At 40.2% G+C, this 26208-nt stretch overlaps 3 protein-coding genes across 3 annotated transcripts; 2 read left to right on the top strand and 1 right to left on the bottom strand.

Moving 5' to 3' along the window:
- The first annotated feature begins 397 nt into the window (after window positions 1-397).
- LOC139636140 (group XIIA secretory phospholipase A2-like) lies at window positions 398-4772 on the top strand. The gene is made up of 7 exons (XM_071503880.1): window positions 398-706; window positions 947-1063; window positions 1299-1397; window positions 1583-1717; window positions 1865-1941; window positions 2848-3010; window positions 4019-4772. The coding sequence occupies exons 1-7, from the start codon at window positions 496-498 to the stop codon at window positions 4135-4137; spliced, it is 921 nt and encodes a 306-aa protein (XP_071359981.1). The 5' UTR covers window positions 398-495; the 3' UTR covers window positions 4138-4772.
- A 2261-nt stretch (window positions 4773-7033) lies between these two features.
- Window positions 7034-11845, top strand: LOC139636141 (caspase-6-like). Its single transcript, XM_071503881.1, has 8 exons — window positions 7034-7149; window positions 7419-7451; window positions 8701-8743; window positions 8856-9005; window positions 9172-9248; window positions 9444-9619; window positions 9711-9861; window positions 9977-11845. The coding sequence occupies exons 1-8, from the start codon at window positions 7119-7121 to the stop codon at window positions 10210-10212; spliced, it is 897 nt and encodes a 298-aa protein (XP_071359982.1). The 5' UTR covers window positions 7034-7118; the 3' UTR covers window positions 10213-11845.
- A 122-nt stretch (window positions 11846-11967) lies between these two features.
- Window positions 11968-26136, bottom strand: LOC139636139 (calcium uniporter regulatory subunit MCUb, mitochondrial-like). Its single transcript, XM_071503879.1, has 8 exons — window positions 25781-26136; window positions 15221-15290; window positions 14933-15100; window positions 13814-13918; window positions 13491-13651; window positions 13110-13313; window positions 12659-12775; window positions 11968-12263 (listed from the first exon to the last, which is right to left on the bottom strand). The coding sequence occupies exons 1-8, from the start codon at window positions 25886-25888 to the stop codon at window positions 12186-12188; spliced, it is 1011 nt and encodes a 336-aa protein (XP_071359980.1). The 5' UTR covers window positions 25889-26136; the 3' UTR covers window positions 11968-12185.
- Between the last annotated feature and the right edge of the window lie 72 nt (window positions 26137-26208).

Below are 26208 nucleotides of genomic sequence, written 5' to 3'. Positions count from 1 at the left end.
TCACCTATAAACAATCTGTGGTTCTCGCCTATAAACAGTCTGTGGTTCTCACCTATAAACAGTCTGTGGTTCTCACCTATAAACAGTCTATGGTTCTCGCCTATAAACAATCTGTGGTTCTCGCCTATAAACAGTCTGTGGTTCTCACCTATAGACAGTCTGTGGTTCTCGCCTATAAACAGTCTGTGGTTCTCACCTATAAACAGTCTGTGGTTCTCACACGGTTAATCCTAACTCAATCACGTGATTTTGTTTTTCCTCTGTAACGGTTTCTATTTTATATGTAGCGAAGTAAAATACTCAATTTAAAGTTGAAAAAAACGTTAGTATGAGTAAGCTTACTGATTTTGAGAAACTATTAAACTATTTAGACTATTTTTTTTTTTTTTTTTTTTTACAGTCATAAGACTACACACTTTCCCCACCCGGATCCTCAGCAAGCCTGAAACGAAACCGAAACCTACGGACTGCGAAGCGCTCGCCTCTGGCCTGGAGATGAAGTGGACTGCGGTCTGTCATATCCACACATGTGTTTTCTTGTTTGTGTGCTCTTGCGGATGTTTTCCGCAGGCAGCAGCCCCCAAACAAGAGCCAGAGACTCCATATTGGATAACGACTCTGAAGAATATTTGTAATGGGATACACAAGAGTGAACCATTACTGGATGCAGCGAGGGTCTGGTTTGTGGGCAGTAAGCTTAGTAATGGTAAGCTTTCTTTCTTCTTTTAAGACATTTCTCAAAGTGAACAATTGATCCCTGAAACACAACTAAGGACATTAACAGTGCCTGTGTTTGCTTTTAGTGTCAGCGCCCAGATATCATGCATGCTGGTTTCCTGACACATCCAAACATCACTGATGTTATTTACATCTGTGCTTTTTTTTGTCTGTTTGTTGGGTTTGCTCTCTTGCCAATGTTTATCACATGTACCTGCCTCCAAACAAGAGCCAAAGACTAAAGAATGGATGATGACTCTGAAAAGTATTTATGACAAAATACAAAAGAGTGAGCCGCTCCTGGATGCAGCCTGGGCCTGGCTGGATGTCGATAAGTATATTGATGGTAAAACTAGCTTCTTTCTTTGTTTTCAAATCCTTTCTCAAACTGAACATTGATTTATTTGTGAAACATGGCTGTAACTAAGAACATATTTCAATGTCAGGAACCCGGGAATAAGGCATGCTGGCTTACCGGTTATCCAAACGTCAAGGATATAATTGACATCTGTGCTTTTGTGTTTTTCTGTTGCCTTTGTTCCCTTATGGATGTTTCCTACATGTGTCTTCCTCCGAACAAGAGAAAAAGAGACCAGAATGGAGAAACACTCTGAAAACTATTCGTAACAGGATGCACAAGATTGACCCATATCTGAATGTGATGTGGAAAGCGTTTAATGGTAAGCTGCCTTCTTTCTTTCTTCTGGTGATTGGTCTGTGAAACACAGGCGTAACTTAACAGTGGTTGTCTTTCATTTTAGCGTAAGGACCCATGTGTTGTGCGTGCTGGCTTACTGACACATCCAAACATCACTGATATTATTCACACCTTTGCTTTGTCTCTTTCTGTTGGCTTGCAAACAAGGGCAATGGAGACCAGACTGGAAGATGACTCTGAAAACTATCTGTGCTGGGGTACACATGATCGAACCACTAAAGGATGCAGCACAGGTCTTTGTCGATGGCCATGACGGGCTGTGTCATTATAACTGCAGTGATGGTAAACAAGCTGCTTTCTTCTCTCAAAGCGTTTCTCAGAGTGAACCGACCTGTGAAACAACTGTAAATTAGACCGTTAATCAACGTCAACAAGATAACTGTCAGCGGCAGAACAAGAAACATCTTCACCTCTGCTCCTGTCTCACAGGTCACAAGCCGGTGCCTCGTCCGGGGTACAAGCAGTCACCGCCCAACGGATGTGGCTCCTCGCTTTTCGGATTTCAGGTAGTGTGACAGAGTTTGGGAGGTTGGGGGTATCTTGTGTGTCCACAGCAGGCCTGGTAGAGTGCATGCTTGCCTAATATTTAAACTTTTTTCACAATGTAAATAATGTGTGCACACATTATTTTGCGTGCAGATATCAGCTTCAGATATATCAGGTTATGTATGTCAACTGAACGCCACTAGTATGTTTCATGGTTTGTCCACAAAGCTTTTCTCAGCTGTAGATTTCACTCAGAATATGCAATACTGTGCAAAGGTTTTAATCACTTAAAGAAAAGCAAGGATGCTTTCAAAAATAATGCTTGAACAGTTTTATTTATTAGTTCATTAAAGTGTGGTGAGCAGGGGGAAAAAAACCTAAACCATGTCGCAGTTTTTCAACGTACTTGGTAGGTAGGTTGTTCCAAGCATCTTGCAGAACATGCCTTAGTTCTTCTGTGGATTTAGGCTGTCTCAGTTTCTTCTGTCTCTTTATGTGATCCAAGACTGACTCCATTTCTGAAGATGGCTATATGTTTGGGGTCGTTGTCATGCTGCACAATCAATTTGGGACCGAACGGGCACTTCCCTGATGGAATGGCATGATGAATTAGAATCTAAACATCTAAAGTGCTTAAAGTTTTTGCACAGTGCTATTATTGTGGCCACAGTTCATTTTAAGGGAATCATATCAAAAATGTTTTTTTATTTACATTAAAATTGTATATCAGCTAATGTGAAGTGGGGCTGAATGCAAATGCAAAATATTGTTAATTTTAGTGGGACTGGTATTTTTTGCATTTCATTGTGATGAAAAAAACTTTATTAAAAAAATGCGACTAACTGACTTTACCGACTAACCGCTGAGCCAAGTCCAAAACACGCTGATGACAAACATTCAAAGAGTAACGGAGTTGTTGTTTCCAGTTTGACGGCGTCCCGTCCATGACCAAATGCTGTAACCAACATGACAGCTGCTACGACACCTGTGGCCGAGAGAAACGCGACTGCGATGAGGACCTCAATCACTGTCTCGTGACCATGTGCAGGAATGAGCTGGGCTCTCTGGAATCGGCCCAGATTGTCCAAGGTAAGAAGTTGTAATTCTGCACTATATACTAATCTTTATGATATTTTTGGAAATCAACATACACAGCACTTTTATGCAATCAGGAAACGATACAACACTTGAGCTGTCTGAAGTCAGTCAACTAATGCTAACTTTTGTGAGCTCTTCCTGCACCTGCCATCCATTTTCATATTTTGCTTGTGTGAGAAGCTCCTCTACTTTATTTGTGCATTGCATTATGGGAGAATAGTCTCTCAAGTTTCTGTTCATTTTTTATTTAAGGCTGTTGTGTGTGTGTGTTTGATTTTTACTTTAGCTTTAAATAGTTCAGGGTAACATCATTATTTATTCATAATACTAAAATATGTCCAAACAATGTGTTATTAAAATCAATAATAACAGAATTAATCCTATTATTTTTCTCTGGCTGCATCATAAAAGGCCTTTTCATGGAATTTGACGGGCCACAGTAGGACACTTAAATAGAACAGAGCCATTGTTAATGGTATTAGTTCTGCTTTTGCTTTTCCTACTATGGCAAGTCCAGCTATTTTAATTTAATGTGTTCCTCTGCTGGTCATGAAGTTACCAAGTGTACAAACAGTGGTAACATACCATATCTCCAGCAGAGGGCAAGAGAGAGCTTTATTTGCTTTACCTGGGTCCCAGTTGGCAGTTATGCTTATTAAAATACTAACTCAAATCAGCAACTTCATGCCAGTCCTTTGTTTCATAAACTTTATTTCACAGTCTGTATTATTCTGATCCTGATGATGGTTTTAATTTTGCGAATCCAGGTTTAGTGTTCAATCAGACCTGTCTTGATATCTGCCTGTAGATATTGCTGATTTTGTGGAATTTTTTAAATAAACAAAATAAGAGGAAATACTAAATGCAATTTTAAGCTACAATAAAATCTTAATATTTAATACTATATGAAATATTTGCTCAGTACTGTCTGCTGTAAAGTCGTCACTGCTGTGTGTTTGCTCATGTTCTTCCTCCTGTTCTTTCTTTCCATCTTGGCAGCTTGTGAGTCGGTGGTGACTCTGCTGTTGGACACAGTTAGGTACTTGGGATGTAGGCCGTACCAGGACAGCCAGAGAGAATCCTGTGTGTGTCTGCATGAAATGATGAGGGAACTGTAACTCTGCAACAGGAACAAGACAGGAAACTTCAAAAGCAGAACACTGACAGAAGGACAACAAGAATAAATTTTCTTTCAGACTAGTATATTTTCTAAGGGGTAGAAAAGGGGGGTGTTGATACTGTCACTCACCTCGCTTTTATTGAAGTTATGAAAGGCACATTTCTGTTACACAAGTGAATGTAAAATTACTTTAGTTTTTAGAGTCAACCATAATATCTCTCCTGTGTATTTATATTTTGTTAATACTGTGTAATTTGGGATGTGGAAAGTGGAAATATGGTGTTCAGGGTTTCCTTGGGTTCTGGATGCTTGGGCAAGACCCAGTCTGTAATGCTGTAATGTAACTTTGCCTGTATTTTCCCAATAATTAGTACCAGTTTATACAGTTATTTCCAAGAAAATTGCATTAAAAATTATTGAGAAATAACAGACTGTAAAATAAAACATTATTCCCCGGTCCCTTCTACCATACACATAATAGGAACATGTGATTTCTAGAGCATCTGAAGCGATATTGTTTTCCCTTGTGTAAAATTTGTACAATATCACATGTTGAATGCGCTGGTGAGCTCAGCTGATATGAATGTGACAACACTGGAGGAAAAGTTAATTAAAATGTCATCAAAAAATAAAGAGCAGCATCCTTTCCCACAGAGACTCTCAGGGTGGAATTCACACACACAAATGTTTTTTTTATAGTTATCGGTTAATCTGCCGATTATTCTTTCAATTAATCAAATAATTGTTCAATCTGTGATACATCAAAAACTTAGCCCTCAGAATTTGCCATTTTATTCACTATTTTCACCTGAAAGCACTGGTTTTCGCTCGTCTTCCTGAGCGTGGCCAGAATGACCATGTGTATGCCAATGCTATTCCCACCGGAGTGCGATTGGGAAGAAGCAGGTTCCTTGCTTTGCTTCAATGCTCACTAAGAAACTCTACTTCTGACCAAAACAGTGACAGTTTCAGATCTCAGTCATTAATTAGCTTGTTTTATATTAATGCCTGGAAAACAGGATCTCTGGAAGTGAGATTTTTTTTTAAATTGCTGTTTTCCTCCAGTCATCTATTCTATGTTGCTCACAAACACAACGTTTGCATCTGTTTTTCCATTGAAATCAGTGGTTACAAAATAACAGGAACAACGTCTCACTTAATTCCTGAAACCTCATGTATTTCCAAATTGTGGTTTCATCTATTTGTGTGATGTTTCTTCTTCAGAAACCAGATTTTTTTGGCTGGGTAGAACCTTGACCTGGCTTATAAGTGTTTTTTCTTTTAACATTTGCATCTGTCAAACGTTAAAAAAAAAACAACAGTCAAGATAGTGGAAATATCTGTGGCAGCGCTGAGATAGAGAATACAGGAGAAATCTGATAAGTGAGCGGCTGCCCATAAACATGTAATATCTTTTTTTGGGGAGGGGGCTTTTTGTGCCTTTATGATAGATCAGTGGAGGCTGACAGGAAAGCGGGTAGAGAGAGAGGGGAATGACATGCAGGAAAGAGGCAGACTGATCGGGAGTCGAACCGGTGACTGCCTGCTAAGGTGAGTCTTGCACTCACACATGGTACATGCCCTAACCACTCGACTACCAGGCCGCCCCATGTACTTATTTACAGATTTTCCTAACGTGTCTTAACCTGTTTCCTCATACTAGTCTGGTTTCTGGTGTAACTGGTAATGTGCAGTAGATATTTTATTGCAATCCAATAAAAACAGCGCTGCAGTAATTCAAAGTTAAATCACTATACTACTGGAGGACCAAGAGTGATTCATCACAGCTACATGTATGCATTGACTGGTTGGTAAGAAAAAAGTATAGAGCATTTGAGGTTGACTGGTTTATAATACTCAGTACAGCTTTGAATTTGCAGCATACTTGAGCACAGTGGATCTGATTAATGAATAGTCTGTAAAAAGCAATAATATCTTGCCTTTAGTATTTATTTGTCACAACAATTAGAAAATCAAATTTAAAGGCACCCACAAAAAAATGCAAGCGTTTCAAAGTATGTTACAGTACCAGATGACCAAAGACCAGCAATTACCACCTCTGTAACATCATAAAAGTTAATATGCTTTTATGATATAAAACATTATCCTTCAGGGGGAAGGAGCAGAGGCACTACTTTATACAGCAAATGCCATATATTTAATTAGTGAATATTCTTTAGGCATTTACTGACTAAAGTAATCATGAGATGAGAAGCAACAGGATCTGGGTGGCTGTATTAGAGCCGATTAGTCGCTTAATTGATTTGACTGAAAAATAATTGGCAGTTATTTTGATAATCAGCTAATTGTTTGCCTTATATTTTCCAGTGAAAATAGTGAATCAAATTAAAAACATTTTCTCATTCCAGTTTGTTGAGGATTTTCTTTGTGATATATCACAATAAACTGAATATCTATGGGTTTTGAACAGTTTTGATAAAATAAGACATCTGTGACTCCGCCACATTCTGAGGGGTATTTATTTTATTTATAATAAAATAATCGGCAGATCAATCAATAATGTTCTAGGTCTTATCATCCTCACTGGTTTTTATTGTTATCTTTCATGCTTTGGGTGGTGTGACTATGAAACAAGTAGCTATTAAATTTCATTCTATGAGGTACAAAAATTTGAAATTCAACTTGTCTTGATTAGATGTTTCACTTTCCTAATATTCAGCATCTGTCCTAATCTCCTTTTAACCGATTTTGATTGATTAAAAGACTGTACTTGGATGTTTTATGAGACGGCGTCGAAATGTGGCAAAGGCAAAAAAAAAAAAAAAAAAAGTGACAAAGGCGGAAGTCCTGACTGTTAATTTTTGAGTAACAGGCGTCACAGCCAATCGTTTTCTCCGTATGTCTCATTCAGCCAATGAGATTGCGGGGGAGGGGCTAAATCCAGGCTCATTGGTGTTGTCTTGACGAAGCAAATTCATTTTTCAGTGGTGTCATTTGGAGGAGAAACAACCTGTAAACATGTCTAACACGGCGAAAGACAGCTGTAAAGGTAACAACTTCACATACATATGTTTTAATTAAAAGTCGACAAGCCTGTTGTTTACTTCTTTGTACGGTAAAAAAAAAAAAAAAGTAAATGCAGTGACTTTTAATTTCCTACCATACTGTTACATACTTCAAGTACTGTTACGCCTGTGCTTTAAGTCTTCTTTCGCTTCACTTCGTCACCAAGTTAGCATAACATGTGGGACAGGTTTTTAATGTCATTAAACCATTTCCAATGCCCGCACTTAATAGGTCTTTGTCTCATCTTCCCAGGAAGCGTTGCTAAAGACAGCAAAACAGCAACAGGTGAGTGCTCGACATTGAGACTGATTTACATGGATACGTTGTTTGGATCCACCTGCCTTTTCAAAGGGATGGGTTACTGCAAATCTATGCAAAGCTGTCCTGAGCGATCACCTTCATCCTATGATGGAACAGTGCTGTCCTGATAGGAAATGTCTCTTTCAGGATGACAGTGCCCCCATCCATAGGGCATGAGGGGTCACTGAATGGTTTGCCAATTATGAAAATGACACAGTCACCAGATCTCAACCCAACTCAATACCTATGGGAGATTTTGGTCTGACGTGTTAGACGGCACTCTCCACCACCATCATCAAAAGACCAAATGAGGGAACATGTTTTGGAAGAATGGTGTTCGTCCCTCCAGTAGAGTCCAGAGATTTGTAGAATCTGTGCCAAGTAACATTAAAACTATTCTGCTGGTACAACTTGTGGTGGCCCAACACCTTAACAAGACACTTTGTGTTGGCTTTTCCTTTCATTTGTCACATGCTACTATTGAAGCTTGTGTGCTGTTATTATGTGATTTATCAACAAAGCAAAAGTGAAACAGTGTAAATCTGTGAAGAAATCAGGTTTTATTACCGGTGAGGCCAGAGTACAGTCAGTTCAAACACACTGAGGTGAATCATCAACATTATAATAAGCTGGCAACTGATGGTAAGTGGAAAAAAAACCACACACAAGCCTATTAGTTACGCTTTTTAAAGGTAGATTCTACCTTCTAATAGTGTTTTTACACTGCATGGGATTGGCTCACCTCAACTTTACTTTTTTGGTTTTTTGATCATGCAAAAGTTGCAAGGCGATACCAAAGGGGGGCGTGAAAACACTGCAGACTACTCATTGGTCAGAGAGAGTTGTCAAACACCTCTGAGCTGCTGCCTTCACACACAGAGTCTGACCGACATATCTGTAGGGTGGGGCATAGAGGTGTCACTTTTGGCCTCTGTTCTTTGCCATCTTTCTCCACCTTTCATCTAGCTATTGAGGGCAATGAGGACTCTAAGCTGACAGAACAATGGCTGCTTGACCCCATACCAGCTGCAGTGGAGCAATTCATGCACCTGCAGTTGTACTGCTTAACAAAGAATCAAAAGCCTGAAAGCTCAATCAACCTATTTATTTTTGGCAAAAACAGTGTTTGGGATATTTTAAAAAAGCTATAAAACTAGACCTTTTATTTTTATTGTTTTATAATTATATTCTAAGTGGGTTATTCATGTATGTGTTGGTGTTTTTTTTTTTATAGCATGCACAGAGAACCTGACAGAGACTGACGCCTTCATCAGAAGGTAAACAGATTCTTCTTGTTTGTGTAGTTATTGGCATAAAATTCTCACTTTGCTCTGGTCCAGTGCTCACCTAATGTCTGTTTTCATGTGCTCTATTTCATTTTTGAAACAGCTCTTTAGCTTTGGATCCTGCAGAGGAGTACAAGATGAACAACAAACGACGAGGCCTCGCACTCATCTTTAACCAGGAGCGCTTCTTCTGGCAACTTACATTGAACGATAGGCACGGGACCAACGCTGACCGCTACAACTTGGAGAAAAGGTATCACTTTGCAGCCAGTGGCAGGAAAGGGAACACTGTGTTTTGTATAACTATGTGCTTTAGTACTACTTGTGCTTGCACTTGTTTGACTCGTTTTATCTTCTCTGTTTTATCTTCTCTGTTTGTATTTTATTACACGCTCAACTAATTTTCACCTCTCCTTTAGACTGAGCCAGCTGGGTTTTGAAGTGAAGGCTTATGACAACTACAAAGTGGATGAAGTCCTACAGAAAATCAATGAAGGTAAGAATGCACATGATCACCTGTGAGACCCAACAGAGTAATGTATATTCAGGAGGAAGCACGATTACATCATCACTGTAGTGCCTGTTCCCTTGCTGTCCTGTACATGCAAAGATCCAACATGTGATATGATGTAGTACAGTCCACTTTAGCTCGTTCAGTTGCAAGTTTAACAAGTACCTGATGTCCCACCAGCTGCTGGGGACGATCATACGGATGCAGACTGCTTTTTGCTCGTCTTCCTGAGCCATGGCGAGGATGACTATGTGTATGCCCATGATGGCAAGATCAGCATTCAGGACATCACATCCATGTTCAAAGGAGACAAGTGCAGGAGCCTTGTAGGAAAGCCAAAGATCTTTATATTACAGGTACATGCAAACCAAAACCAAAGCTCATTTGAAGCCATCAGACTATGCAATATTACCTGTTTTTTTTATTTAATGCTGTGTTTGTCACTAGGCATGCCGTGGAGACAAGCATGATAACCCAGTGACCCCCTGTGATGCAGTGGACAGTGAGATAAAGACGAATGAGGTGGTGGTGGATGCCAGCGCCGTATACACCCTCCCTGCTGGAGCTGACATCATCATGTGCTACTCTGTGGCTGAAGGTGAGCTGCCGAGGATGTTTGAAATTTAATGAATCCGCTTTTGATTGGTAGTTAAATGTTCTTTTTGCTGACCAGTAAATCCACTATCCTGTCCTGTCTTGTGTCATTTGTTAAGGCTACTATTCCCACCGGGAGACCATCAACGGATCCTGGTATATCCAGGATCTGTGTGAGCTGCTTCAGAAGTATGGGGATTCCCTTGAATTCACAGAGTTACTCACACTGGTCAACAGAAAAGTGTCGATGAGGAGTGTTGGGAACTGTAGTGACCGGAGTGCGATTGGGAAGAAGCAGGTTCCTTGCTTTGCTTCAATGCTCACTAGGAAACTCTACTTCCGACCAAAACAGTAACAGTTTCAGATCTCAGTCATTAATTAGCTTGATTTATATTAATGCCTGGAAAAGAGGGTCTCTGGAAGTGAGATTTTTTTTTTTTAATTGCTGTTTTCCTCTGGTCATTTTCTCTATGTTGCTTACAAACACTATTATTTACATATGCACTGAATAATCAGCTATTTACAGGTTTAGTTTTTCCATTCAAATCAGTGGTTACAAAATAACAGGAACATGTATTGACATGAGCTGAAGAAACATGAATGTTACTGGCCTCAGGCAGTCACTTCATTCCTGAAACCTCATGTATTTCGAAAATGGGGTTTCATCTATTTATGTGATGTTTCTTCTTCATAAACCAGATTTTTTGGCTGGGTAGAACCTTTACCTGTCTTATAAGTCTGATTAATGAATAGTCTGTAAAAAGCAATCATATCTTGCCTTTAGTATTTATTTGTCACAACAATTAGAAAATCAAATTTAAAGGCACCCATAAAAAAATGCAAGCGTTTCAAAGTATGTTACAGTACCAGATGACCAAAGACCAGCAATTACCACCTCTGTAACATCATAAAAGTTAATATGCTTTTTTGATATAAAACATTATTCTTCAGGGAAAAGAAGCAGAGGCACTACTTTATACAGCAAATGCCATATATTTAATTACTGAGTATTCTTTAGGCCTAAATTAATCATGAGATGAGAAGCAACAGGATCTGGGTGCATATATACATATTGCATGGACTCAAAATAAGGGAAATTTTTGAGACCATAATTCATGGTCAGATTGCATTATGTTGTAACGTATTCCTGTTATTTTATTCAACCACTGAAGCTCAATACACATTTTGCACTTTTAAAAAAATTGCTTTTAAACTGCTGGATTATCGTGGACCACACTCTGTGTTAGCTACTTTTCATTGCCTTTTGTGGTATTTTACCTTGCTTGTTTAATCTAGTTTTAACTATTGTGGTACGGCACAAAAATTTCTTATTCTCTAGCTAACTTTCTTTTTTTCTAAACAATCAAAGAAACCGGTATATTTTGACATCACTGGTGTCCTTTCTCAGGCCAGCCTTCCTCTAAACACTGTCTCTGTGGAAGCTGGAAATGTCAGATGAGGCTTTTTCTAGCCATACAGACAGTTGCAGGTATGTCAAATATTTTCCAACTTACTGTACCTTGAGAGGCAGGTGGCATGACAGCATGACAACCAGGAAACAGTAACACTCACAATTTTTTTCACATCAGGGTTAAATACTTAACTACGTCTCTATAAGCACACTGATAATGAAAAAGCTCTGTCATAACAGATTATCCAGACACAACAAACATGCTGTTTGTTTAAGCTCGCTCCATCAAAAAAGGGAATTCATGTTTGTGATCTTCTATGTGTCGTAGCAGTTTACAGTACTAAATTTAATAATGCATATTTGCACCCAAAATGCTAACAAACATTAGTGTGGAAAGTACCTCAGGGAAAAGGGGTGTTCTTTTACACATGTACTGTGAACCTTAAACACTTTCAGCTGTGTCACATGATCTATAAACTCAGGAAAAACAAAGTTACCAGCATACATTCATACTGTATTTTTGTGGTTTTACTGTTGTGACTTTTTACAATAAATTCTGTACCGTGATTTACAGTGATTCAGTGATTTTGTTGTTTTGTTGAAATCTCTTTCCTCTATAAGAACACAGGGTTATTATCTCTCTACTGGCATCAAAACATCTTTGAGATTTCCATAAAAAGACATCGCGCAGACAAGAGATGCTCCCAGTGTTGGGGAAATACTTTTTATTTCAATAGACCTCAGTGTTTGTATCGTTTTTAAAAGATATAATTGGCATTGTTATCAATGTTGTAAACAAAAACAGAATCATATGGATTCCTCATTAAAAAGGGGCCATTATCAAAATAAAGCAGAAAAATTGTTTTTGCTTTGGAGCGTCTTAGTGTGAGTGACAATTCGTCATGGCTTGGCTTCGTTCATGGCTTTGGGTGGATCTGTTCAAGTGGCAGCTGAAGTTGATTTGGGTATTTCAGACGTCTCAGGTCCTCCTCCACCTGACGCACAGAAAACACGGTCACACACAGAACACAAACAAATACCAATGATTATTCCCATTATTGGGATTTTAAGAAGACGCGCGATCATAGCTGCTGTAGCCCCTTGAAACAATAAATAGGAGAGTTGCATTTTTCTTAAAGTTTTTATGCTAGCATGACTGTCAACGTTGTCTTGTTTGCTAATATATAAAGCGTCTACCTTAAGCAATTTACATGTTATTTGATTTAAATGCTGGATAGTGGAATTTCACATATTCTATCTTTCAATTTTGCTCCTACGCTTAAAGAAATAGTCGTTAAAGTTGTAGCAGGCGTCCGTGTCAGCAAGGTCTGTACCTGTCACTATGGAATTAGCTATTATGAGGTTATAAAAACTGAATAAATCAACCAACCTGAGCCAGTTCATCCTTCAGTTCATTGTATTTTTTCACGTTGAATTTCTTCTTGCTGGCCCCCTTATAAAAGTAATGCAGGAACTGTCTGTCCTTAGCATCTGGGTACAAATAATCCTGAAGGAAAGAATAAATTAGGTTTGCTGTTAATATGGGGAGGACAAAGATATCTGTAAGCATATGTATGACTTCAGTTTTAACTAACTGTAATTAATAGTTTGACATTTTGTGAAATAAGTGAGACAAGTGGTACCACATACCATCTCATGGTTACGGATTAAGCCTTCTAGCTGTAGTTTCATATTTAATATGTGAGACTGGTATCAATCTCCTCATACAAGAAGGAAGTGTATTTCCCAAAATGCCGAACTACTCCTTTCAGTTCCACAGTGTAATGTCTACAACTGGAGAAGAACAGAACTGAAGTGAGTTATATGTCCCTGAGACTTGCCTGTTTGGTAAGGACGTAATAGGCAAAGGCTCCAATGCTGGTGGCATAGGTGATGAAGTAAGTGACAGGCTCCATAACATCCCATGAATAGACCCACCAAGTGAGCCAGGCCAGGGCACCACCCTGCACAGATAACAGGGCCATGCCCGCCCAGATAACCTTGGATGAGTGGAACTCTGCTCTATGGGACAGCTGTGCCTTCATCTGTCAGGAAAAAAAATACAAGGATGAAAGCTTACTGGCTAATTCACGGAAGCCTGTCCAGCAAAACTAGCAGGACAGAAATGCCATCTGTCACCTGTCAAAGTGTACTCAAAAGGCAGACAAAGGGATGTGGCATTAGATAAAAATGGCATTGAAATGCTGACACACATCTACTACCTTTTCTAGAGGTGAAAGTTCTTGTTTGAGGTTGTCCAGTTTCTCCAGCAGCTCCCTCTCTTTCAGCAGGTGGTGTTCAGGCAGGTGCAACGCTGTGTGTAGCAGATGCACAACATGCTTCATGTCCTCCAGCTCCAGGGCGTGCTCACTGGACGTACACACTGCAAGACAGAGCACAACAAGGTCGATGAGAAAGTTAGATGAAATGTTGAGATGAGTCACACCTGGAGAGATAATGCCTACTATTTATCAGCAGGGCTAAGTGCAGCTGAGAGGAAAGCAAAATGAGGATCATTTACGGCTGGAGAGAAAAGTGTTTATACCCTTTTCAGGCGACTGGATGTCATAAACTGCATTGTTTATGACGAGCTGGAAGTCCTTGTCCAGCAGAGCATCTATCAGCGTGGTGTTGGCCACACGCTCTCCGTCTGTCAGAATAAGACAAATGTCCAACTGAGTATTTTATTGCAATCATATAACTTCATCTAGAACCCAGTAGAAATGCTTCTCTGACAAACTGCCCAAATAAACACAAACAAAAACACAAAACAGAGAGAGAAAATGCATTTAAGAATATAATGAAAAGCTAAACAGATCTCTCTTGCATATATTACATAAACCTCAGACAGAAACCGCCAGAGAGCGAGTGTAATTTACAGCTGAGACAGAGTTACTCATCACTGCAAAACCAGACTTGTACAAAAATGAGACAGATGGGGAAAATAGGGAACAGCTGAATCTACGCTGTGCAGTTCTAACGTCTTATTTTGTGACATGATAAAATCGAACAACTTGCCTAAACTACTTTCATTTCTGATAGCGATTGAAGTGATAAGATACTTTTCAGGAGCTTCTGGGCAATGTGTCTGCATGTTGCTACAGAAAAAAGCATGTTTTACCAGTCAGAAGAATGTGAGTCACACCCCTTACTTAAAATGCACTGAGCACATACAACATAAATCCAACTACATCTGACCTATAACTAACCTTTATTGAATTTCCTCTTGGGGATGAATAAAGTAATTCCTTCATCTATCTATCTATTTATCTATTCTTTCTTTTTTCAGTTAGATAGGAACCACTACAATATATATATGACAAATCACAAATATATACACACACATATATATATATATATATATATATATATAAATATATATAAATAATGGAAATACTCAAGTTAAGTACAAATTATTAGTATTTGAGTAAATATGCTTGGTTACATCCCACCACAAACAATATAGCTACAGTGGTGAAAATTAATGTTTCAGTAGTTAATGATATACTGCAGGCATCCTGCCAAACTACTATATGCAGCTTTCAGTGCTTACATGCAACCTGCCAAACCAGACTACAACAAAAAAAAAAAAAAGGTTAAACCACTTCACCTGAAGAATGTGGTCGACCCAGTCTGTGTATCGCTTGCATGTGCTGTGTCATACCTTTGGAGAAAACAGAAGCGGTAACTCCGGGGTCCTCTCTCTGCAGATCTGCAATCAGGTCCCCCACACTCATCAGCATGGGTCTGAGGAAGAACAGACACTTCTCATTCCTAGATGGCAATGGGACCTCCAGAACCAAACGGCCATATTTGTACTTCAAAGACACATCTGCAACACAAAAACAGATAACCTACTTTCAGAGGGTTTAGGGTTGTCGAGTCAAAAAACTGGGCAGCCGTGTGACATACAGCAGTTGATTTTCAAGGGGAGGTAGTAACAGTATATTACCACTGGAGGGTGGGAGAGTACTGTAGAAAAGAGCTTGACAATTTCCAAGCAGGGGCCGCCTCTGCTGAACCTAAAAAGAGAAAGACAGAAGTAAAGAAAGAACGACAGACAGCCAGGAGGACATAAAGTAGTCAGTTTGCAGCAGCATGAACAGCTTATTCAGTTTGATCTGTGTGTTCAAAACACCCCTCCCTAGGCAAACACTTGTGTCAGCAAACAGAGAGTAAATAGGTCCCTCTTGAAAAGGAGCATCTGAAAAAACATCCATTCCAAAACAGGCTGCCAAAAGGCAGCATCAATTGAGTTGTCTGTGCTGTGGCTTGGCTCTGAGAGTGCTTTTAGGTTAATATGAATGTCTTCTATTACAGTCGCTGCCTATTGAAATGCTTTTTTTTCCATTTAAATTTAGGTTGTGGTATTTCATGCTTAATGAAATGCCCCTGTGCCCCTCAATACAAAGTACTATCACTGCAAGACCTCAGCTCTCTCCCACACTCCTGACAATGGAGAATGCATCCATAGCCAACACTTCAGTATTCTTGTCAGCAGGACTCTGTTCCTGTGCTTGGCATTCCTTAGGCCTAGTCCTTTCGGTTTACATGCAAACTCATATTTGATACAAAGAAGCTATTTTAGCATTAGGGCCACAAGTTTTACTGTAGACATGTTGGGCCATGTCATAGCACAGTAATGACTCACAATGTTGCATCCTCCAGTTTGCAACTAAAAGCTCTCACCACTAGCCACACCCCTGTGTTGGAACAGATTCCTCCACAGTATTTCTTATTTAGCTGAGAGTCAGAAGGGTCCCACTTGCATACATCTTTGTCCAACTGACAATCAAGGATGTGGCAGCCACTCTTCTCCCACCCTTTCGTCCTCCAGCTGGGAGTTCATTCGATCAATATCGCATTAAACAGAAACAAAGGAGCCGCCCATTTTTATGGGCTGAGAGAGCAGACAAGCCTAAAGGCACAGTGGTGGAGCAGAAGCCAGATATGCAATCCTTCACACGCCGCTGGTTAGGAGTGGGGGTTTAACAAGAAGGAGAAAAAAAAGCAACATTCATGTACAGCAATGAGTAACTGTACATGTGACTCGAGGGCTTTGTCTCAGTGGCAATCTGGACCACAAAGACATGACAGCAATCCAGTGGCCAGAGCCAGAAGGTGAAACATTATAAGGGCAAATGCACCTTTAAAAAAGATGTTTCTGTTAACTGAGGATTACAAGCAAATCTGAACCACCATGTCTTGTAAACTGTGATTTTATAAATACTGCATATCCCAAAAAGAGCCAGACAAAGTGATCCCAGTGAGACAAATTTGAGCTGCTCAGCTTGTGTAAGATCTCCAGATGTTATTATGCAGCTGAGAGCACTCACAGAGCTTTACCACCTACACATCAGCACAACAGCTCTCCATGGAGAGTGGAGAAGAGGATTTTTATTTTAGATGATCCATGTGAAAGTACATTGACATTTGAAGATGCACATCACAGATTTTACACATGAAGTGCTGTTTATTTGTCATGACTGTGGAAGTTGTTTTTTTTTCTCTGGCTCTGAGGGGACCTTTCCAAAGTCTGAAAAAACCCCTAGTGCTGTTATCTCAGTTTGCGCTAGAGGCTTAAAAATTCTAGCAGAAAACATATGGTTCAAACTGATGCTGTGGGGTTTGAAAGAAGTGAGTGTTTAGGAGGAAGGGAGGGTCTAATAAAAGATGCCATTCACCTGCATAAGTCAAATTGTAGACACCAGTGTTTCTGGAGCTTGACTCCTGCAAGAGTCAAGATGTCTCAGCCTCAGCTGCTTCAATTTTGATGATTCTTTTACAATCTGTGTCTTGTGAGCCCCTCAACTTTATGGCAACACAATACTAAATCGGTGAAGAACCTGGTTAAATAAGAAGAGTGAAGGAGGCGTACAGCTGAAACCTAAAACGTTAACTTAAAAGAAGCATTTACATTCTTGGTTTTTAAAAAAAAACATTTAAAGTTGTGACATACACAGAAGTGTATAGAGTGGGTGATACGGATGAAACCCTGCATCACAGTGTATGTAGTGTCAGATTTTGAAAATCAATAAAGAAAGAAACTGATGGACTGTCTCTGGCTAATCCATCAAACACCTGGCATTCAGGTGCTTTATTGCATTGATGCAAATAGCATGCAAAAAAAAAAAAAAAATCCATACTACAATAAAGTAGTCCCAGTTATTGATTTGGAACTACAATGGCCTTATACAGTGGTTCCATGGGGGGGTCAAATGATGTGTCTGAGAGGTCACAGGATGATATAACAAATAAGACAAATATATTCTCTCTAAATAAGACATTTTTTTGACTTTTCTCTATTTTTGTTTTTTTCTTAAGCAATAATTTATATGAACAGCCTCCAAGAGTCTTTTTAAAAAACAATCTGAGAAGAAAACAAAAATCACCCTTTGCTTTAACTGCTCACAAGTCATTTCCACACTGAGGCCATAATCTGTGACGTCTCTGTTTTAAGGGGGTTACAAGCCAAAAAGACTGGCAACCCCTGGCTAATACACCTAGATAAATTAAAGGGATATCTGTCACAGTAGAAATGGTATAGAAAAATCTCAGTTTACAAATGTGTACTTTCTTACTGTATATGTTGTCACATTAATGAGAACACATCAATACAGAACTAAACTGTCCCTTAAACCTGAAGGAGTCTAGTTATTCTGTGACTGCTCATAATTAACCCCAGACAGCAAACACATTACCAGCAAGTAAACAGCCTGGAAACACATTTAAATGGCACCCCCACTGCCACAGCCATAGCTTCTTCTTTAACCTGAGTGGTGCGTGAGCTGACTGCCAACACATATGACAACACACGGCAGTAAAAAGCGTATACCATGTCACTCTCATTAACGCTGCATGGCAAAGTAGTATTAAAGGGGAGTGAGCTTAGCAATATTTGCAGTCACACTGCACATTGCTGCCCTGCTAAAGTGAAAACAGCAGATCTGGAGCTTACCGAATGGGGGTGTGTGTGTGTGTGTGTGTGTGTGTGTCTGTGTGTTTAAGATTAGTGACCGGAGTCAGCTCAACAGCTGACTGCTTCCAGGCAGTTTATATGCTTTGTGCACATATACCAAGCCCATTCTAAATCAACACAACGTGGCGACTGTAGCAGATAATGCAGCTTGAGAGCTGTGTGATGATTAATAGTCCATTTCCAAAGCCATCCCCCTGGTCCTGTGTTATTAATGTCTGTAGCACACTACATTATAAATACTGACACTTAAACTTCTCTCACCTACATGTGGCAGTTACAAATGCTCTTACACATCACAACAACGTTACACATTTATAGTAAACACAATTTATATGGATTTAAGGGGAAGAGTGTTATGTGACAGATGACCCCCAGAGTTGAGTTTCAAGCTAAAACCTGAGACCACCGGCAGACTATTGAAAAGCAGTGGATGAGCTTCCCAGCCTCATTACGCTCAATGACGGACACATAGGGAGCAAGTGCAGTAATGGTTTTTACATGCCTTGTGGGGATAAACTGGGACTGCTGCTGTAAATGCCTGTAAATGCAAAAAGTACAGGTTAACTATTTAGGTACAGCAGTACTGAATGCTAACATTAGCATGCTACCATGCTCACAGTTACAATGTACTGATGTTTGCAGATATTTGGTGTTAATCATCTTAGCATGCTAGCATGCTATCGTTTACTAGTGCAAACTAAACACAAAGTACAGCTAAGCTGAATGTCACCAGTTTTCCAGGTATTTAGTCATAAATCAAACTACTACACAAATTTTAATTTTGACCCAATGATGACGCTATCAGAAATCCCAGGGAATCACCAAAGCTGTTTCACTGCATCCTGTAGGGAACATGAATGTCTTTACCAAATTTCACATATGATATTTCACTTAAAGCCAAAAATGTCAACCTCATGCTGGCACTACAGAAAAACTCTTCATCCTCTGGAGACCTTAAACGTTTGTGCAAAATTTCATGGTCATCCATCCAACATTCATTTTCCGAAAATATTCTAGTCTGGACTAAAGTGGTGGACCAACCTGTTGCTCACGTGGCTAGAAATAGCAGAGTAAGTAGGTTAAATGAAGGAGAAATATTGTTAAAAACCTTTAATCACATTTATTGCTGACAATTATAAACGCAGGTACTGACCAAGATTATGGAAGATAAAATCTAAAAAGATGATTATAAAGGTTTATTGTCTGCAATATGGAAGATTGTGAAGGAAAAAGATGATGTTAGTGATAGTGAAACTATTACTTATATTCATGTGAATTTATGATAAATCACAGTTCAAGCTCTTATTTGCTGTGAATTTTAAATGCAATTTAATTGCATGTTAATTAGTCTTTTTTTTCTCTCTCTTTCTTTTGTTTAGACATGTAAGGCAAGTGGTAGACAGAGATTATAAGGCTTGCACCCAAATGCCAGAAAGGTCAGCTCAGTCCCTGTTGGACAGACTGGAGAGGAAATTTCCAATCTCAGTTTTACATACAGTATAATCTAATGCTTCACTGGGGCTTTGGAAAAAGACCGACACACCCATAGATGATTAAAACACATAAAACACTGTACGGCCTGAACAACACACGGCAAATGTATGAGTAACAGGCAATCACGCCCTCATCATGTCACAAGATGTATAGCCTGCAGAGAGGAGTGGGATGTTGTCCTCGACATGATAACGAACGTCACCGATGGCTACCCAACTGAACATTTGTCTGCTTATCAAAACCAAACACACTCTCCAATTACACAGCTAATCACTATCCAGAGTGCAGGGTCGCGCTGTCTGTCCATTGTCCTTCACGCATTTTTGGAAGTCACTTTGGAGCCGCAGGGTAAAACGCTGCACACCTGCTCCCCAGCACCAAATAATTTCCTCCAACTGTTCTTTCTCAAAGCAATCAGCTGAAGGTATGTTTACCCCTTGATCCATGTTATTTATGCCACTCCAACGGGGAGAAGGGAAAGAGGAGAGAGAGAACATGGGGTGTGAAAACTGAGCAGTGACAAACTGCCCTCTCCCTCTCCTGCGGTAAAGCCTGCTTGAGCAATGATCAGGGTTATCATGGCGAAAAGCAGCCTCATTTTCCCTGCAGTCTCCCAGCGGGTCACTGCATTATGAATCCTGTCACAACTGAGCTATGGCCTGTTGCAGACTTGTCATCACATGTTGCTGGACTTCCTAAGGGTATTTCCTCCCACTCTCACCACAGGTTTGATACCACTAAGCAAAGGCCCCCCCCCCCCCCCCCCACACACATACACACATGTAATCATGACAGGATGACAGTATTTTGCGAGGATGACTCGAAACATAAGGAAAGGAAAATGTATGCGTGTGATAAACGGCCTGAAGGCTGCGGGAAGAAAATCGAAGGCTGCCAAGATATGAAATTGACTGACTGAGAACAGCCAGCACTCTATCAAGAAAATGATTTGCATTGAAGCATTTGTTTTCAGCTATACAGTTAATGATCCAGCTGGGTTAGAGGGGCGGAGGGAAAACAGAGTGAGATACTGATGAAGGCAGGACGACGGCATGACGGGAGTGGAAAGACAAGGTTTGTGTTTGTATAACAAATTTCATGCAAATACGACAAATAACACGTCTGGTAACACAGAAATTCAAACTATAACAGTAAAAAAAAAAAGTGTCAAAATGAAAAAATTATAATTCACTGAGGTATAAAAAAAAAAACAAAGGAAAGAAAACATGTAAAACTGTAGTGTTACAGTTGTTACTCCAAATCAAAAGCCAGATTGAATTTATTTAATGCATGATGGGAATGTTAAGTTCCAACAAACACCACCTCCACGTTCCTGACAGCTCTCCACATAGCTCTACTGCCAGGTGACAGGGTAACTGTTTGTTTGAAAGGACTTCGCACCCGTGTCATCACTGTGGCCAAAATGAGTGGTACAGGGTGACAAACAGAGGCAGAGCTGGATGGGGTGCATTGATTTAGGAATTTATGTGGTCTTTGCAAAGGTCCTGAACAGCCAGATTTAGAGGAGCACAAACAAAAACTAAAAACAACTTTCCATCCAGAACTAAAATCCAAAGCTGCCACAGAAACGCTGTTTCTGCCGGCTTGACTGAATCATATTTCCCCTTTAGGTTACACAACAACAGGAAATGCTTCATCACAAGGGCATGTCAGGACAACAAGCTCACAGGGTGACTAATCTGGTGAATTGATAACTACTTCAAACTTACTTCAGAAAAAGACACTCAGTCAGAAATCACTGTTGTTTCACGGTGTTGTTTTAGATTTTGAACACCTAAGACTTTCACTGCTCTTACCACACAGTACAGTACTTTGAACCTTTGAAGGTTTATTGGGTATTGTTAGAACTGTTTCAGTGTGGTCATCACCATCGTCCCCATTATTTTCCTTTGCCAAAGGCTTCAGCTGTTGTGCAGCCTGATGGTTTGAACTGATTAGGTTTCATTTTAAGGATTCACACATTATTGGTCCAATGCACAGTATGTCCAGCATATGTTGTTGACAAGACAGAATATAGGCCACAACATTATGTAGCTTACTTATGTAATCTACAGTATAACACTTTAACTTTTCTGTATATGGATATCCTAACACTTCCAGTTATGACTTTTCTCAGACAATCTGCAAGTCCAAACCAAGGATATTTGAATGTTACAAAATATATTTTATCTCACTTTTGGTGTGGATCAGATCTCAATATGCAAATTAGGAAAGCAGACTGATCACCTAACATGGCTGCATGTAAGCTGCTGCATGGGTCCTGCTTACTTGCTTCCTTTGCAGATGAACGAGTTGTTATGAGATAGCATGACAAGGCAGAGTTAGGTGAACTTTCAGCTTAGTGTTTTTTTTTCCTAGCATCCATCTGATTTCAGTGCACCTCAATGCATTAGTACCTTGCACTGACATACACGTTTCCCTTTCTAGATATCAGATGTCTTATATAGATACAGATGCTAGAAATTGCATGTTTAAAACTTCTTGTTGTTTTTCTTCGTTCTAACCACTGGGCCACCAGATGTGCAATGTACCAGGTATGAATGGGGTTGAAAACTCAGCAACTGTATTTTCTTCACTATAGCTCTGTTAAGCAGCACTGGTCCACAGCTCAAGACCTTGATATCCACTGAAACACAAGTCTGAAACACTCACTCTGTGTAATTAACCTACCAGGAGTTCAGTCCCATTCTATTTCTGTGGCTGCTGCCCTAATAAAGAACAGCCTCTATGGCTGGCATGACGTGTCTTGACACTGAGAAACAAGCAGTCGGGTCTGCTGGAATGAAACCTCCTCCATCTTTACAGTGCAATGCCAATCCATACGATGAAAGATGCAAGGCAGCAGATGGATGCCTGCAGTGAGATAAACATGTCAACGACAAAGTGATGCCTGCCTCAGCTGTGCTTTCGTTTTGGGGTTTAAAGTTTCTGTGGAATAGAAGACATTTGTCTTTATTTCAGCCATAAAATGACATTAACTACACATGTGTAAAGACAGACTTGATGACAAAACAGTGGTTCCTTCCTGTGTGCTGAAGCCCTGCTTGAACATGTTTTGTTTGTCACAATGAGCAGTGTTGTCACTCCTTGCCTAAAGGAACAGGATTATATTTTTTAAACCCACAGCCAGATGAAGGGACCCACATCAATCATCTCTGTGCACGCAATGCAAAGGTACAGTATGTTGCAGAGTGGGAGCATGTTTAACCTGCTACGCACAAAAACTGCAAACAAAACAAAAACTTCTAAGGCCAATACATCTCGTTTGAATCTATTGCACACGTTCAATCCACACGACATACTGTGAAAATAAGACGGTGTTGGACATACTGTGGCAGTTTACCCTTCTTCATCCTGTTTAGCTTCCTGAGCATTTCACTGCTGCAGGCTGAGAGATGCAACTGATATTGATCTTCTCATCTGCAGGAAAAAAACTGAAAACAAATGTATCTCCCAAAATGCCATACAGTTCATTTAATGTGTTACTGTTAATACAGGCAATGAAAAACAGACAGTCGCTGCAGAGCAAACTCAGTAACACTCATCTGCATAAAGAATACCGCAGGCCAGTCAGATTTGCTAATTTACTTAGTAGCTTTTCAAGCTCCCTCATATACTGTTTACCTGTATAGAATTACAGTGCTGTCTGTTGAAGAGAAACATATTATCTAACAGCACCAGCACTTACTGGCATAAAAGCCAAACTCCCTAAAGGTTCAATCTTTTGCTGGAGGCGGTGCAAATTAAAGCAGATGTTAGAGTGATTTGTCTCCTGTGGACTGTGGCAGGTAATGGCTGTTCTTTAACAATGTTATAACAGAGTATAACATAAATATGACCATCACCCGAGCTACCCACAACAGATGGTATCTGAATTCTCAACAGCTAAAGCCGTCATCTACTCATTACTCAATTTATGTCTGCTGACACTGTACTATAGCTGCTGTTATGAGAGGATATTAAGCAGGGGATTTATCAAGGATTTGCAAGTTAACCAGATGTTTATGGTCAAAATTCATTTCTTTTCCACACTACTACTTGTACACCTTACTTCATACAAATCTGACAATTTCCTCCCTGGATTCTGAAAGCTGGTTTTCTACGCAGGAGTATTCTGTCTTGTCAACATTTGTATTATCATAGGTGTTGTACCAGCCTATATTAAATAAATTGCAGTACAGCCATGCCATTAAGAACAGAAGACTCTTGACCTTGGAGTTTTAAATGTTGTCCAATATCTAAATGCCACATTACTGGTAGGGAGAGTCATTGATAATGCTGAGTTTACAACAGCTTTCTGATACGTTTCTACATGGATCCTGGGAACTACACTGCACTGAGTCAGGCTGTTTGAGATTTAAATTGATATTCCACCTAAAATCTGTCTGTTGATCGTCAAACACTCAGCCAGGACTGCTGGTTGTATAGACCTAGGGGTTAAAGATGCAGACAAGCTTCATGTCACTTCTATACTGTTTTGTGTCTAATAAGCTTTGAGAAGTTTGCTCCACGATACAGAACAGAATCCATGACCAGCTTCAATGGATTCCAATGGTGACAAGTTTCCACTGCAGAAAAACATCATTAAATTATCCATACCATTATCCATTATCCAAATGACCCGTATCTAAGTTCTCCTCCACCATAATCTACTTATCTGCTATCCACTCATATGATTCAGAGACTTTTTTTTTTTTTGCTAAAACTATAGCCTTAACCATATTTTGGTGAAAATATGACTTGTTTGGAGTGTACAGAATATTAAGATGAGTTCCCGTTTGTGAAGTAATTTGCGTTGTTTGCATTTGATGACTTGTGCCTCCACCTTTAGAGGGCTGAATGGGATGTGCTGGTCTGTTTGTGGCTATAGGAATGCTTTGCTCACAGTATGCCATTTGAAAAGAGACAGACTGCAGCTCTGATTTTATATACGATCCAGTCTAAAAATAGAACTCATCTCCCTCATTCTTGCATGCAGGAGTGAGTCATGACAGCTTGCCTAACCCATAAATTGTTTGGGGTTTTTTTTGTCAATCCCAGAAAGAGTACATCAGTTTTCACTCAGTATGGTGACTTTCATGGTGTCAAGCCCCTTGCCCCCTGCTCTGTCAGAGATTTGAGGTATCCAGTTGGGCCGTGCACGCTCTCGACTCAGCTGACCTCTGCAATTTCTTGCAATGGGCGGTGACATGGACTCAATGTGGGTTTGTCACTTTTTGCAGCATTTCCCTCCTGCACTTTGACCTCTGCTTGCATTTGATGATTTGTATCTTTGACTTTCACAGGAATTATGATACATGATGAGCTATGCTGCTATTGCTGATGCTCAATACTGACACGAGATACAACAAGATACTGACCTCTGTGCTGCACACACTGTGGGCTGCAGGGTATGGTGGTGATAGTGGAGTCTCTTAGGATTGTGTGGGACGACGTATGTTTCTACTTCGAGTATATTTAGCAGCCTGTTCATGGTCTCTTTGCTCAAAAGGGCTGACTGAAGAGCTTTCTCAGAGGAGTAATTGCTTCAGTGACGAGATCATCTTCGGTAATGATCAGGCCTGCACACTTTTCTGGACCGATTGACTTGAAGTGACATCTGTAGACCACCTGAACCCCTGCAGAGCTAGGTGCTGTAAATGCGATTGAATAATTTATCCGATGTCCCGCTGGCGGTGAATGAAAATTACAGGACACGGGAGCGGAGAGCTGGAGTGACAGCCTTTTTTTTGTTTGTTTATAAAAACCTTCATCAGAGAGAAAGCGAAACATTTTTCTTTTTTTTTTTTTTGTTCTGAAGTTTACATCCGATTTAAGACAGTAAAAGAAACACGGGCCTGCTGTTGCAGAAAAGAAAGAGCTGGAGAAAAAAAAAAAGAAAGCCATCTTTGAGCGGTGCTTAAAAAGGACTGTGGTCAGCTACTCAAACCGAGCGTGGTGTTCAAAAAGCAGGAAGGCAGGGACTTCAATAGCTGTGCAGAGGTAGAGATAAATTAATCAGCTGTACGATACGATTACCTGTTGAAGAAACGTCGCCGGACGAGTAGTTTTGAGACCGCAGCGAAGAGGCTTCAGACTTCCCAAAAGTCTCCCCGTAACTTTACCGACCATCCGCACCGAAGCCATCGTCAGCCGTTCCCCGTTTTAGCTCCGTTGTTCGGGCATACCGGGTGCAGACGCTCCCGCAAACAGCGAACCAGAGCCCGGCGCTCCAGGTCAAAACTGGCCGCTGCGTGTGTAAATAACGACAGATGTGCTGATAGCTACGGGACAGAGGGAGGCGCAGCCCAGCCTGAGCTGCATACCATTCCCTCCTAACAACATCTGACACCGCTTCCTTTGTCCCCCCCCCCCCCCCCTCCTCCTCCTTTTCTCTCTGGTTGGGCTGTTTTGCATGAACCAGCAGAGCGGACTGAGCAGTGTGTGATCTGCCAGCTCAAGAGGAA

The sequence above is a fragment of the Trachinotus anak genome, unplaced genomic scaffold, assembly GCF_046630095.1.
Source record: "Trachinotus anak isolate AG129_WGS33_773 ecotype Australia unplaced genomic scaffold, CSIRO_AGI_Tana_v1 ptg000019l, whole genome shotgun sequence".
Lineage (NCBI taxonomy): Eukaryota > Metazoa > Chordata > Actinopteri > Carangiformes > Carangidae > Trachinotus > Trachinotus anak.
Note: the sequence above shows the minus strand (reverse complement) of the source record. Positions and strands in the feature narration are given on the sequence as shown.

Coding starts and splice junctions, on each gene's coding strand:
- LOC139636141 (XM_071503881.1), top strand. CDS start 7,119: ATGTCTAACACGGCGAAAGACAGCTGTAAAG. Junction 9,006..9,171: donor CGCTACAACTTGGAGAAAAG/GTATCACTTTGC, acceptor CCTCTCCTTTAG/ACTGAGCCAGCTGGGTTTTG. Junction 9,249..9,443: donor CCTACAGAAAATCAATGAAG/GTAAGAATGCAC, acceptor ATGTCCCACCAG/CTGCTGGGGACGATCATACG.
- LOC139636140 (XM_071503880.1), top strand. CDS start 496: ATGAAGTGGACTGCGGTCTGTCATATCCACACATGTGTTTTCTTGTTT. Junction 1,064..1,298: donor TGTCGATAAGTATATTGATG/GTAAAACTAGCT, acceptor CCTCCGAACAAG/AGAAAAAGAGACCAGAATGG. Junction 1,398..1,582: donor GATGTGGAAAGCGTTTAATG/GTAAGCTGCCTT, acceptor CTTGCAAACAAG/GGCAATGGAGACCAGACTGG.
- LOC139636139 (XM_071503879.1), bottom strand. CDS start 25,888: ATGGCTTCGGTGCGGATGGTCGGTAAAGTTACGGGGAGACTTTTGGGA. Junction 15,291..25,780: donor CGGCGACGTTTCTTCAACAG/GTAATCGTATCG, acceptor TTCTCTTTTTAG/GTTCAGCAGAGGCGGCCCCT. Junction 12,776..13,109: donor ATTACGTCCTTACCAAACAG/GCAAGTCTCAGG, acceptor TCTTTCCTTCAG/GATTATTTGTACCCAGATGC.